This window comes from Nicotiana sylvestris, chromosome 2 (assembly GCF_000393655.2).
Source record: "Nicotiana sylvestris chromosome 2, ASM39365v2, whole genome shotgun sequence".
Taxonomy (NCBI): Eukaryota; Viridiplantae; Streptophyta; class Magnoliopsida; order Solanales; family Solanaceae; genus Nicotiana; species Nicotiana sylvestris.
The window spans coordinates 6,372,899-6,388,821 of NC_091058.1; the positions used below are offsets into that span (position 1 = coordinate 6,372,899).

The 15,923-nt window shown below is 36.7% G+C and overlaps 1 protein-coding gene and 1 long non-coding RNA gene across 3 annotated transcripts; one reads left to right on the plus strand and one right to left on the minus strand.

Moving 5' to 3' along the window:
• Nucleotides 1–7,075: 7,075 nt before the first annotated feature.
• LOC104218012 (uncharacterized) lies at nt 7,076–8,248 on the plus strand. Its single transcript, XR_708888.2, has 3 exons — nt 7,076–7,142; nt 7,357–7,392; nt 7,798–8,248. It is a non-coding gene; the product is annotated as an uncharacterized lncRNA (long non-coding RNA).
• Nucleotides 8,249–12,422: 4,174 nt separating this feature from the next.
• LOC104218018 (LOB domain-containing protein 25) lies at nt 12,423–15,061 on the minus strand. Of its 2 annotated transcripts, none has more exons than XM_009768430.2 (2): nt 14,939–15,061; nt 12,423–13,152 (listed from the first exon to the last, which is right to left on the minus strand). In XM_009768430.2, the coding sequence occupies exon 2, from the start codon at nt 13,144–13,146 to the stop codon at nt 12,598–12,600; it is 549 nt and encodes a 182-aa protein (XP_009766732.1). In that variant the 5' UTR covers nt 13,147–13,152; nt 14,939–15,061; the 3' UTR covers nt 12,423–12,597. The 2 variants fall into 2 exon arrangements, with proteins under 2 accessions (XP_009766732.1, XP_009766717.1); XM_009768415.2 differs by lacking the exon at nt 14,939–15,061 and adding an exon at nt 14,397–14,495.
• Between the last annotated feature and the right edge of the window lie 862 nt (nt 15,062–15,923).

Here is a 15,923-nt window from a genome sequence, read left to right on the forward strand (position 1 = left end):
AGGAAAATCTCTCACAACTGGGACAAAATCAATACTAGGAGTCTCAGCTCCAACATCCCTCACAAACGCTAGATATGAAAGGCAACCTTTCCCAACCATACGCTGGGTCTTCAAGAAAGAGATCACTCTACTAGGAACATAATTAGTCACACCACGCCACTCGATCCGCGGTACACCCAGCATAGCCAAAGTTACGATCTTAGCATGACAGTCTAGAATAGCATGATACGGAGATAAATAATCCATGCCCAAAATGACATCAAAATCTACCATGCTCAATAGTAATAGATCCACTCGGGTCTCCAGACCCCCAATAGTCACCACACATGACCGATACACACAGTCTACAACAACAGTATCACCCACCGTGGTAAATACATGAACAGGTAAAACAAGAAACTCACAGGGCGTACCAAAATAATGAGCAAAGTATGATGACACATAGGAAAAGGTGGAACCAGGATCAAATAATATAGAGGCATCTCTGTGGCAAACTGAAATAATACCTGTAATGACAGCATCTAAAGCAATATCATCTGTCCTGCCTGGAATAGCATAAAGATGAGCCTGGCCACCGCCTGATTGACCTCTCACTCTGGGGCGACCCCTGGCTGCCTGACCCCCCACCCCTAGCTGGCTGGGCGGGTGGTGAAGTAACTGGAGTAGAAGTCGAGGGCTGACCCCTCTGCTGAAGCTGACCATCATAAAGTCGAGGGCACTACCTCATTATATGTCCAAACTCTCTGCACTCATAACAACTACCCGATGCTGGAGATGGGACTGAAGGGAACCCCTGGCACCGGAATGACTAGTAGAAGGATCTGGCATGGAAGAACCCTGGACTGATGGGGCATGTGACAAGCTCTGGGCTAGTAGTGCACTAAGTGATAACTGGCCTCGCTGAGATCTATGATGACCATGACCTGAAGAAGCCCCGCGATACTCTGGACGGGTCGACTGAGCGGGCCTGAAAGAGCGACCTCTACCATGTTGGAACTGGCCCCTCAAAGGAGCACCACTATAACTGCCCGATCCTCGAGGCCTCTTGGCCTCCCTTTCCTCTCAATCCTGACGGCGAACCGTCTCAATCTCGTGAGCGATATCAACCACCTCCTCAAACGTAGCACCCAACACCCTCTCTCGGGTCATAAGAATACAGAGATGATAGTTAAGGCCATCAACAAATCTCCTGATCCTCTCACGATCTGTCGGAACTATCCAAATGGCATGACTAGCCAACTCAGAAAACCTCGACTTATACTGTGACACAGTCATATCCCCCTGTAGCAACCACTCAAACTGTCTACGCAGCTCCTCTCTGCAGGACTGTGGTACATACTTCTCCAAGAAGAGAGTAGAGAACTGCTGCCAAGTAAGGGGCGCCGCACCAACCGGCCTACGCCTCTCATATGCCTCCCACCAAGTGAAGGCGACCCTAGAAAACTGAAAAGTAGTAAATGCCACACCACTAGACTCAAGAATCCCTGCTGTACAGAGCATCCTGTGATACTTATCTAGAAAACCCTGGGCATCCTCGCCCTCAGCACCACTGAATGATGGAGGCTGGAGTCTACCAAACCTCTCAAGATGACGCTGCTCATCATCCGGCATAACTGGCACCAAAAACTCCTGAGCTGGTGCACCCGGCTGGGCTGGAGGTGCTCCCGGCGTCTGAAGTCCCTACACTACCTGCTTAGGTGTGTGAGCAGCAAAGGTCTGATTGCCTCTATCGGCCTGTGAAGTAGCTGCTACTGTAGTGACTGAAACTACCTGAGCCAGGCTAATGCAAACTGATAAGATCTATGCCAAGGACTCCTGGAGACCCGAAATTACGATGGGCACAACTGGTGCCTAAACTGGTGCTGCTGGAGCACCCATAGCTGGAGCCTGATCCGGAGCTAGGGCAACTGATGGATCTACAGGTGCTGCCCTCGCTGCTCTGCCTCTGCCACGACCACGACCGCGTCCACAGCCTCTGGTGGTCTCAGCTGGTGGTACTGGTGGTCGTCCACCTCATCCGGTAGCTCACGTCCTGCCCATCTATAAGAAAATAGGTTAACAGAAGTTTAGTACTCGGACAAAAGTTCACACGACAAGAATTTCAAGAATATGAAGTTTTTCCTAAAGGTTCAGCAACCTCTCGAGGATAAAGACAGACGTCTCCGTACCGATCCGCGAGACTCTACTAAACCTGCTCATGACTCGTAAGACTTATGTAACCTAGGCTCTGATACCAACTTGTCACGACCCTAACCCCGAACCCGGTCGTGATGGCGCCTCTCGTGAAGACAAGGCCAGCCAGACCAAAATAGAACACCTCATTTAAACAGTTAAATACCATAAATAGTTCCAAAACATGATATAATAACCATAATTTGCGGAAGTAACGATAATAACAGTAGAAACCATCCAGACACAGCCCAAACTGGGGTGTCACAAGTCATGAGCAACTAACAAATCTAGATACCGGTCTACTAGATATGAAATCCGATACAGAAGTTCAAGGACATGAAAATAGTAAGATAAGGGAGGCACGGGGCTGCGAACGCCAACAACTACCTCGTAGTCTCCGAAAATACTACCTAGACTGGGAGGATCAACACTTAGGAGTGGACTCTACGATGCCTGAATCTGCACACATGGTGCAGGGAGTAATGTGAGTACTCTAACTTAGTGAGTAATAATCATAAATAATGGCTAAAAGCAAGAAAACACGTAAATGCACAAAGCAATTTTATATCAAGCAGTAAAAATCACTCAAAGCAGTAAATCAGTGAAAACGGCAAGTGAAGTCTCTTTAAATCAGGTAAAACGGTAATTTAGCAGGTAAATAACAAGCATAAATCCACCCCTCGAGCACAGTGTCAATCACTCAGAACAATATTAGCTCCTCGGGCTCACTCTCATCACTTGGTGCTCATTCTCAGCTTTTGACCCATATATCTCTCATAATAACAGAAATCAGAATAACTGTTGCGGCGTGCAACCCGATCCATACATCGCTGCAGCGTGCAACCCGATCCATAAAGATAGTCGACTGCACTCGCTAGGGGTGTGCAGACTCTAGAGGGGCTCCTACAGCCCAATCGCTATATTGCTACGGCGTGCAGCCCGATCCATATAAGTATTGTTGCGGCGTGCAGCCCGATCCATAACATATATAATATCCTCACCATTGAGTTCTCAACCCCTCTCAGTCATTAACCTCACAGCCTCTCGGCACAATAATAGAAGATAGGGATCTCAGCCCATAAATTCCTCTCATTTAGGAATAGTATGACAAAACCGGCTCGAATCATTTAAAACAAAAAGAAACATTACCGAGGATACGATTTTTAACAAGTATAGTGAGGAAAATCAGTCAAAATCCCCGAAGGGTTCAAATAGTTAGCACGAAGCCCAAATATGGCAATTAGACCCAAATCATGATGATAACAAATAAGTTTCAGTCAAATACGCGGTAAAATCATCAATCGGGACGGACCAAGTCTCAATCCCCAGTAGTAAAAGACCCCACGCTCATCATCGAGCGCGTGTCTCACCTCAATATAGCATTACGATGTGCAATTCGGGGTTTCAAACCCTCAGAGCCTCATTTACAATCATTACTCACCTCGAACCGGCTAAATCTCTATCTCGCAACGCCTTTGCCCCTCAAATCGGCCTCCACGCACGTCGAATCTATCCAAAATCAGAACGAATTCATCACAATAGGCTAAGGGAACAAAGCCCAAGCGAAAACAATCGAATTACCACAAAATTCTAGAATTTGGTCAAACCCGACCCCCGGGCCCACATCTCGGAATTTGAAAAAAATTCAGACAACTCGAATCCTTATACTCACGAGTCTAACCATATGAAAACTATTCAATTCCGATACCATTTGGTCCTTCAAATCATCATTTTACATTTTTGAAAGATTTCACAATTTTCTTCCCAAATTTTATCCCAAATCACGAATTAAATGATGAATTCAATGATAGATTCATGTACTCTAGCCAAATCGGAGTTAGAATCACTTACCCCGATGAATTTCTTGAAAAACCTTCGAAAAATCGCCAAAATTCGAGCTTTGTAGGTCAACATATCAAATAAAACCCAAAAGCTCGTATTTATAGAGTACCCCACATATCTCCACCTCCACGGGCCGCACAAAATTGACCGCGGTCCGCACAAAACCAGTGCAGTCCGCACAAAAACGACCACGGCCGCACAGACTTCCTCTACAATGACAGACTTTAGTATTTTGGCCATAACGTTAGCTACAGATGTCCAAATTGCAATATCCTTATCTTTCTAGAAACTAGACACGAATAGATACAACTTTCATTTTTGAATCATCCCAAAATTCCTTGTATATCAAAAGATATGAGCTTCCGAAGTAGGACCAGCGGAATGTTCTTCATTGCGGCCGCACACCATTTTGTGCGGTCCGCACAACAACTACCGCGGCCGCACTTCATTTTGTGCGGTCCGCATAGCACATACCGGCCGCACTCCTTTTTGTGCGGACCGCGCGGGTGAGTTCCGAGGCCTGCAACCCTTCTGGACCTGCTACAGCTATGATTTTCGGCCTTAAACATCCCGGAACTTACCCGGAACTCCCAAATTTTTAAACCAATTGTACCAACATATCCCATGACATCGTTCAAAACTTCGGAACGCTTACAACAGTATCAATCACCAATTTAACATAGGATTCAAGCCTAAGAACTCCAAGAACTCTTAAATTATGTTTTCGATCGAAAAATCCATCAATTCTCGTCCGAATGACCTAAAATTTTGCACACACATCCCAAATGACGCAACGAAGCTACTGTCACTCTCGGAATTCCATTCCGACCCCTATATCAAAATCTCGCCTATCAACCGGAACTGCCAAAATATCAACTTCGCCAATTTAAGCCTAAATCTTCTCTACAACTCCAAAACCCATTCCGATCGCGCTCCTAAGTCACAAATCACCTCCCAAAGCTAACCGAACCATCGGAACTTACTTCTGAGCCTTCTAACACATAAGTCAACATCCGGTTGACTTTTCCAACTTAAGCCTTCTTAAAAGAGACTAAGTGTCTCATTTCTTACCAAATCCTCTCCGAACTCGAACTAATCAACCCGATCACATAAAACACGGATAACGAAGCGTAAATAAGATGAAATAAGGGAAAACAGAGCGGTAACTCATGAGACGACCGGCCGGATCGTCACACTTATGTAATAGGACATAGATGCTATATTGAAGTTTTCACAATAACGTCATACATGCAAAAATTATGATACTGGTCAATGTGATTCTAAGTATATTCTTATCCATGAATTCAACTTCCGTCTTCCGAAACTAAGGAATATCCTTTTAAATTTGTGTGAAAATAATTTGTAATATATTTATGCTTTGCAAATATAATAAATAAAGCACAAAGACAAACATCCTAAATATTAGACTATATTTACCGCAATATATTTTCTTACATGAACAACTGTATATCAAGATCAACAACAAGAGTTGCTCACAAAGGCAGAGCAACAAAATTATTAGGAGGAAACATACATAAAAAACATTGCTCACAAAGAAGTGTTCGTTAAGATATCATCATATTAAATACTTTTAAATTATAATATATAATTATCCAACTAACATGACAAATTTGATCATTTGTGTAAGTTTTGATAATGTTCTTTTACTTTAAATTCATGTATTATGCTAATGTAATAATAATTTTCGGTATTTGAATCATCACGTGCTATTATTAACGTGCAACACACGTTCATAAATGCTAGTGTATATATATATATATATATATATATAGTGGAAAAAATTCATATGGTCACTAGAGGAGTATGAGAAAATTAACAAGGCAACAGTAGTTTAGGATCACTGAAGCTAGAACCCAAGACATGTATTTGTTACTCCCTATTTCCCGAAATACTTAGGGACGTTATGCTTCGTAACAGTCAAATTACATGAACTTTGACACATATGTTTTACCATATTGATATGAGGAGAATTATAAATAATATTATATAATTTTTAAATATCTAAAAAAATGTAATTTGTTGGCTACTTTCCCATTGTAGCGCTCTTTAGATTCAATTCCATTTGTCTTTAAATTTTTCCACATGAAGCTTAGTTGCTAAAAAAAATGTATATCAAGTGTCAACAACATCGGTCGACATTTTTGTCCCCAAGTAGTAGAAGTTGAGAATGTAGTTTGTAACTCACCTCTTAATGACCAGATCCGTTAGGCGTTTGGTTTCATTATTAAATGCAAGGGCCTCGTAGGGTATGCAGCCAAGATGATCTCGACTAGAGCTGTTCATTCAGATCGGATATTCGAAATCCGAACCGATCCATTCAATTTTGAATTTCGGATTTCGGATTATGTTTATTAAAATTTCGGATTTCGGATCGGATTTCGGATTGGTACATTTTAATCCAATCCAATCCGAAATCCGAAATTATTAGGACATATATAAATACTACACTTTAATTTACATCAACCTCCAATTTATTACCTTTACAATTGCTAGATTTAGCTATATTGTCACCATAGTACTCTCATAATTGCATAAACATGAATTTTTCTTAATGTATTGCCTCTTTTACAAAGAAAATATACATATTAGTTTAACTTTGAGGCATAATAATACGATCCGATATCCGATCCAAACTTTAAAATCTGATCCGATCCGATATAATTCGGATCGGATTCGGATTGCATTTTCTAGAATCCGAAATCCGAAATTCGAATCCAAAATATGCTAAATCCAATCCGATCCGATCCGTGCATAACCCTAATCTCGACCCTGCTGTGTGAATGAAAAGCCTCAGCTCTGATGATGGCCCAAGGTTCACGTCATAATAGGCAAATTCCCAATGAGTTTATTATTGTATAAAATGGGAAAAAAGAGTTTTATTTTCTAACATTATCAATTCCTTTTTGTCAACAATAACAACAACAACAATCCAGTAAAATTTTACTAGTAAAATCTGGAGAGGATAAAGTTTACGCATACCTTACCCCTATCCCGGAGGGTATAATATTATGCATTTTTGTCGATGCATAGTAATTTGTATGTTGAAATTCATTTAACCCCGGGCGCCGACTAACTCGAATTTGCGCCAGTTAGGTCCTTTATGAGAGGTAAAATCTCCATACATTACATTCCAAGGGCTCGAAGCCAATTCATGATTAATGGTGTTTGATCTGCTGAGACTTTTGTGTTTTCTTCCTCCGAAAATCCGAGGAAAACTTCAAGAGTTTGACTTTATATTAGCAAATCGAACATATCTTTTTTTGTTGTTTCTTATTTATTGTAATTAAAATTAAACCTGTTCTCGCTGTCTTATTTTTGCAGCATGTGGCCATTAGGAGTCAATGTATTTGATTCTTGGTAAGCTCTTTTCCTTTTCTTCACTTTTCTCCGTCTCTTGTACTTTTTATGTACACGAGACTTTGTTGAATTCTTGGTAATTCGAAGTAAATCAGTGATTGTTAGTTGCTACAATATGGTGCATGTGTATGATTAATTTTATGATCACAAATTGTTAGATGCCATTTTTTCTGTCATAATACACCGATGCTGCATTCGTTTGGGTGGTCTAGTTTGCTAGTACTACTTCTTTTTCTTGTAAATTCTTTTTTAGGGTAAAGCCGAGAAACTTTAGTAGCAGAAGCACTATTATTTGTTTGGTTCTGTCATATTAAGTGTTTTGCCAATTCTGACATGATCTATTCGAAGCTTTTACTTTTAGTCCAAACTAATCAATGGTTTACCATTAATGGTGCTTGTAAACAGTTTAGGAAAAGGAGTTCCACTAGGACAAAAGGCAAGAAAGACGGAGGAAAAGTGAAAAGGAGAAGCGAAAACGAAAGGGCTGAAAGCTACAGATTTGTGATACTAGTCCAAAATGAAGTAACTGGTGAGGGGCCTTTAACTCGTCAAATCAATCAAATATGAAAGTTCAGTTTGGGCTGTAGTTCTGAAGTCCAAGTCCAGATAAGATGTGGTTGTTTGGGCCCACTAAGGTAGTAAATTTTTGAGAAATTTTCACAAACCACTATTGTTTAGTGGTTATTAGCTAGTTGTAGCTACCATTTACTATATTACTTTCTATAGCTATGTTTTTAGTTTTATTAGAATGTATTTGATGTATTTAAGCTACTGTATTCATGAATACAGTAGCAAAACTCGACGTGAAACATGAGAGTACAACTAAGCAATTATTGTATTTGACTGTATTCACGATATGTATTTGTGAATACAGTAACTTAAATAGCGTAAATCATGGTCTATTCAGCTGTTTTTAAACGGAAAGTGAATCAATTAACATAAATAGACTCCTAATATAACTCAACAAACTTAATTATAAATTTGAATACATAAATTATATTAATTTTAAAAAATATATGAATACATTCATGGAATATAGCGAGACAGTGAATACAATAAAATACATGCAATACAGCGAGATACATTGAAATACAATGGGAAAAAAAGACAATAAAATACATAGAATACAACGAGATACATTGAAATACAATAAAAAAGGTAACAAACTCTTCAAGTTGCTCAGCCCCAAAATTCGTCGTCTTTGTTGAAGAATAACTCTAATATTGTCTCGTCGATAGCAGATTTCGAACCTCCCTTGTCATCCCCAATTTACCCTATGTCAGATTTCGACATTGATACGAAACATAAGACATTGATTTCTAAATAGACTCTTCACCCATTAAATATAGCTATACGAAATTTTCATTGTCAGCCCCAATTTACCTTTCAATAGCAGATTTCGAACTTTCATTTTTCTCTATAGGGCTTGATTTCGACAATGATTCAGAGCCCCAGGCCACTGACAATGAAAATTTCGTTCGACAATGGAGATGAATCAGTGGAGAATCATGGTTGTATTCATGGAGAAAGACTGGCGTTGAGAGAGAGAGGGTGAAGAAAAATCTGAAAGAATGAGAGAGAAAAATAATACAAAGCGTATTTTATGGCTTAAGGGTAGGAGGTGACTATAAATAGATATTTGGCTATAAAAAATCAAAAGATAGCTATCAAATATACTTTTTTAAAAGGGTATTTATTTAAAATAAATAAAGTATCAACCTTTGCTACAGGAGGTAAAAATTCCTAAATTTTTCCCAAAATTCCGTCGACCCTCATGCTGGGCCCTTTTTTTTGGGTATTTCATTCATTGTTTTGTACTCGCTTTGGACCCGACAAATTCAGATTTTCAAAATGTTTAAATTCACATGTACACAAAATCAAGTGTTTTGAATTTTATTTTTAATTTTTTTTATATGCTATCCGACACCATCTTTGGGGTCTAACTAATTCGAATTCTGCTCGATATTTTTTTTTTTTTGGGATAATCCATCAAAGGTTATAGTGGAGGTGTATGTACATATATATTTCGAATTCGATCCCTCATAATAGTATTGCTGATTTGGTTACTCCTGGTTTTTGAAACTTAGAGCGTAGCATATAGTACTATTAGGGCTCGTTTGGTACGACGAATAAGGGATAATTAATTTCGGGATTAAATTTAAAGTGAGTTTATCTCACGTTTAGTTGGGATAAAATCATGGTATAACTAATCTTGAGATTAGTTATCCAAGGAGTGTCGTATTTTTTTTTATCCCAATAGTAAAGTAAGATAATTAATACCGGAATAAATAATTATAAAATAACTTGTTTTCTAACTAGACGACTGAGGGAATAGATGACAGCGTGGTAGGGGTAAACGTGAAATGGACAAGGGGATCTTTGGACGGTTAGTAGGGGCCTCTAAACAGGAGAAATTGGATGACGGATGTGACGGATTCTTGAATTGGAAAAGATTGAATATTGATAGACCTTTCATTTTTTTCTCTGTGGTTAAACTTTTTTCTTTATATCTCAAGCACGGGCGGATCCAGCCCTTTGATATCGGGTTCAACTGAACCGAGTATTTTCAATGCGGAATATAAATTTATGTGTAAAAAATTACTAAAATTATGACAGGGTTTGAACCCATAATTGGTTTTAAAATTATGACATAGTTTAAAAATATAATTGGTTTGAACCCATAGAATTTTAATTTTGTATCCGTCTCTGATCTCAAGGCAATAGGGGGTCACTTTTTTCAATTCTATATTACGTGCGCGTGCGCCTGAATTTTCCTTTTGCATGACAAAGAACGACATATATCGCATATTTTGATTGTCAATCGAAAAATCCCCTCAATTATTTTGCTTGCTATATATATATATATATATATATATATATATATATATATATATATATATATATATATATATATATATAGCTCTTCCTATGTATTTTCCCCTGTAGATATATAGCATCTACGCTAAATGTTAAGTTTTTGCTAAAAGTACTTGTCATTTTTAGACACACCAAGCCCCAGAATGACAGAATACTTGCTCATATGGTCTTTAGACACTTCGTAGGCGTTTGGACATAAGAATTGTAAAAAAATTTTAAAAAAGAAGTGAAAACGGTGTTTGAAAATTAGAGTTGTATTTGGACATGAATAAAATTTTGGGTTGTTTCTGAAGTTTTGTGAGTGATCTGAGTGAAAATTTTGAAAAACAATTTTTTGGAGTTTTTCAAATTTTTGAAAAATTTCAAAATTCATCTTCAAGTGAAACTTGAAAATTTTATGACCTAACACTGATTTCGAAAAAATTTAAAAAAATTTCGAGAAAAAGTGAATTTTTTTTATGTCCAAACGGGCTCTTAGGAAGCTTGTCATCCCCCACCCCACAAACAACATAAGGCTACTAATAAGGAGGTAAATGTAGACCTACAGTTGCAGGATGATTAAATGTAAGGCAGTGGTACAAATAGGTGGTAAAAAAAAAGTTATATTTTTATATATAGCGCCACAATATCTGGCGCTATACTTTAACGGTTTCGTTACTGTTAATGTATAGCGTCAGGTATTGTGGCGCTATATATAAAAATGTAACTTTTTTTTTACTATATATTTGTGTAATTTGAGTAAAAAAAATCATATTTTGGTTCCAATCTCTACAAATTAAAGAGTATTCAGAAAACGACTGATAATTAAAGCATTTATTCAAAAGGAAAAGAAAAGAATAAAGGGGGACAAGAATTACAATGTCGCTGTTAGGAATAGTTGTCTTCTCGGTTTTCCTCACATGGAAGAACAATTTTTTCCGGACCCTATGGGAATAGGCTACTGTTATAGCTTAGACCAGGACAATATGGCGTGTACAATATATATTTAATGAAGATGCCAGAATATTCACAAGTTAGCAATTAATATCCACATATTAGTATAGCTGATAAATATAGATAAGAACTATATTATTCATTTAATTATAAAATGAATAATTAATGGATAATAAATGGATTTAACTTTTATATTTGTAAAGTCTCAAATTGGGAGTTTTTTTTGGGAGATTAGTAATTCTTCCAAAAGTAATCATATTCAAGAAGTCATGGATAATATGGTTACCAATATTATCCGCCGGTTAATCTGTTTTTTATCCTATTAAATATGGGTCGAGTCAGATAAATTATCCGTTTTTTTATTATCCGCTTTTTACCTGTCTCGTATCCGATCTGACCCACCCGTTTGCCACCCCAGCATGCCCATGGGCGGAGCTAGGGTCAAATCTTTTAGTGGAAAAAATTATATTATGTATATAAGAGGTTAATTCTTTTTAATGTATATAGTGGATGCAGTAAGTTTTATATGCCGAAAAAATTGCCGCAGCCACGCTTGATTAGTTAATTAGTTACTCGTTAACTAGCTATGGGCCACTGCAGTACTCCTTGGAAGATAACTAGGACGTCCTCTCCGGTCCCTAGTTAATTAAAGCAAAACCAATCACAAAAATCCGGTAAAAACATATCCGCATCGGGTGTTTACACCAAATCAATAGATATATGACATGTGTCTTCCATATGGACTTCAATCATTTAATCATGGTAAATTACATGCATTCTCATCTAATTAAATTAATTAACCATAGTGAGTTAATATAGTTTAATGTAAACACTCGGTGTGAGTAAGTATTTACCCAAAAATCCCCACCCTCTTTCTTCTTCCAAATTACTCTATTTTTCAGGTTAGCATGGGATTTGCCACAAAGAATTAGGAGTAGGCCAACTTAACCTAATAGCTTAAGACAGTGGAGGACTTGAGCACCCATTAATACTTTTTATCAGATTTAGTAAATTGCATATGCAATTATAAATATATTTAGAATATTGAGCTAGGACTTACAACTTATAAACTCCTTTCTTCCTTTTCTTTTGAATTTTGTATCGATGAGCACCCATGACTTTAAAATACTGCGTCCGCCACTGATATAAGAAATCTATACGTCAACACTCGATCTCTCTATAAAATGTCCAAAGGATATTACATTTGCCATATAAAACTGTGGAACAACACCCAAGTCACCACCATATATATATAGTTTAGTTTTTGTACAAATACAAATGCACTTAATTGCCCATTCAAAAGGGAGCAATTAGCAATATTGATTAACAAGTAATAGCTATAGAAATAACACAAAATAAATACGTACTAATCGTAATATTGGATGACATAATTGATCACATGCTACTATCATCATCTCCCTCAGGGTTATGATTACCTGAAATGGTAGTATTGTTCCATGTATTAGGAGAATAATTTGGAATACAAAACCCATAATTTTGATCAAATCCAGTAGTTGTTCCATCAACAGGACCCGTTATTCTCCCATAATTCAAATTACTCCTCTGTTGATGATTCATGATTCCTCCAGACGGATTAATATATCGCATTAAATCAGCATTCGTAGCATCAAGTTCTTTCTGAAGGCGAATAACTTGTCTTTGTAAAACTGAAATTGCTCCAACACAACCATAAACTGGATCTTTCATACGTGCTTCGGCTTCATAAGCAAGAGAATTTACTGCATCTTCTCTCTGGTGAGGTTGGATTTCATTTAGGAGTTTACTTACGTTGCTCGCACCAAATATTTTGTGTACATTGGCGAATTTTGTTGGCTCTTCTGGAGGAAAATAGGGAGCGAATATGCAATTACCTGGCAAACATTTTCTTCTCAAGAATTTGCAAGCAGCACATGGAGGGTTGGAGTAGCTGCTGGAAGAAGCCATAATTTCCTGATAATGAACCAAATTAATTAGTGTAATTAACTTTATGCAAACAATAGCATCTTAATATTGTTAAGAGTTTTTTTGGTGTGCGAACAAAGTTTCACACTGATAGCTGAAAACATTGGAAGACTATATATAAGGTATATGGATCTTTTAGTGGTGTGAGGCCGCCATTGGAAAAAACTGTGCAAACTTGGTCCAAACCGGACAATATCACACCATGTTAAAAGCGATATAGTAGTATCTTTGGGCTGATTGATCAGCTCAACAAGGTTAACATCTATATACCAACAGTTTAAAAGTTCTTTACACTATATCGTTATTTAAAATGTACTGCTCGAGACTATATACCCATGATAAATGGAATTAGTATCTCAAAAAGTAAGATAAGTAACCTTCTATATATTGCAGATTAAAAGTTACATTGATAGTGCAAAATTTTCAGTTGTGTATTGTTTTACAGCTAGACAAATTCAATGAAATGACCTCTTTTTTCCCTACAACATCTTGATTTTAATACGCTAAGATTGTTGTTAGAAATCATTAAAGGATTCATGTATCGAAAATCCAGTTTAAACCCCCTTGATGAATTAAGTAGAACTAAATAATCAACATTAACGATTGTAGGATCAGCTGGGATTGCAGCATAAGCATATAACATAAAAGTGTAGCAAAATTATATGTCAATTGTCATTATGTCGATCAACAAATTGTTGGTCTAAAGAAATTAAATACGAACAAAGCAGTTCTCTAGTGATTTTCCTAGCACCCAACTTCGTGTATATATGTTTGAGACGGACCCGTTCTACCTGTTATCTGCAGGTTATCTAGTTTGTAACCTTGAATTAATCCAAATAAATAAATAATTAACAAAATCACATCACCTAAAGTTTATGTGTGTCTGTATGTGTGTGTACAAGGCATATTTTAAGGAATATATAGCCTTACAAGGGTCTATTGTAAGACTACCTACAATAGATTCTTGTTTTTCGGTCCTTCTCCGGACCCCGCACATAGCGAGAACTTAGTGTACCAGACTATTTATCCTTTTTTTTAAGGTCATTCCCAAAGCCTAAACATAGAGTAAATTTTTTGTTGTTTTAGAGTTTTTTTGCTACTATGGTGTCATGCTTAGTAAACTTGATAGCTCAGTCACTAAATTTCAACATTATCAAACTATTGGCAAGAATAATCAGTGCCCGTGAGTTAACCTGCTCTACCAAATTAAACAGTGGGATATTTAAACTTACTGTTCTGTGTAAGTGATTACTACTACTATGATTCATGGTAAAAGCCTTAAAATGATATCCGACATTCCACCTGCAAAGTTCCGCGAAACAAGACTTTTACATCAAATTAACCAACGTGAAATGAAAACCTAGCTAAAAGTCGCACTAGTCTATGTTCATATATCATTGTCCTTCAAAATATATATGTCAAATATAAAGTCAACTTCTACGACAATCTTGTTTGTTCCGAATATTTTTAGATGTTATAATAAAGTGATGTTATAGAGAACATATATATATTATAACATAATATGAAAATTGGTTCCGAAAAAACTTGACTTTTATAGTGAAGTGTTGTTAAATAGAGATGTTGTTTTTTTGAGATTTCACTTTATACACGTCCTTGAAAACATATCAAGAAACTGTTACTGCTAATAGATCTACACGTTGCAGGGAATTTATAGGGCTGACATCCCTATAAATTGAAGGGAAAAAAAGAGAAAACATAAAAGGGTTTCTTTTCATTTATAAAAGAAAGTAGAAAGCTCTAGTGAAGAAGATACCTTAAAATTTCCTTTTGGTAGTGCAAAGTCTTTCAAGCTATGTACCTTGATACTTGTAACATCAAAAGCATGGTAGCCCTATAGGTGCTTTAATAGAAGTAAAAATGAATTAAAAAAATTTTGTAGTTGGATTTTGAGAGAGAAACCCTAGAAGCAGGAGACAGAAAGTAAGTAAAAGAAAAGAAGAGAGAAGACAATAAGTATTTAGTGAAATGGAGATATATTGGAAGGGGAAAGCAAAAGGGACTAAAGGACTAAGCACAATAAATAAGGGCTGATCAGATCAATAATTTAAACAATCGATGGTGACTGTGTGAAGTTTACACCAAACTTTCATAATTATGTCCAGCCAAATTGTTGCTTGATGGTTTTGTCCTCCTAAATGTATCGTACTTGACTCACGTTATGTATTTACTATATACAAATCAAGTACAATAAAATTAGGGGCGACTCAAGAACATCGGAGGTCTAAAGCTAAACTTTTTTAAGAAGCCTTAAACTTAAAAGAAAAAAAAAGTTCATATAGAGTTAGCTTGATTCATACTTTATAGTTGATATATGTGAATTTTGATAAATAAAAAAATACATTACTATGACATAAAAATATAAAAATACTAAGTTTAAATTTAAAGAAAAGATAATAGATAGTTAGAACAGTAGAAACTGATTGTTGAAGTCACAACTTGATATCAAAATAAAATTCCAGTGTTGTTGCAATAACTTGTTGCAATGCTTGAGAGAATGAAAAAAATAATAATTTAATTTATTCAATATCTCTCATGGTTAAAAACTCATCGGCACGGAAGTGTTCACCTAACTAAACAATTAACCTTGAGTATGAACATATGTCTTACATTTATTGACGTGGTATAAACATCCGGGATAAACAGATTTTTGCTTTCTTTGATCTCTTATTTTTAGAGAAATAAATATCTTAGTAAGAGGAAAAAAAGAGAATACAAAATACAAGTTTATTATGAGAAAA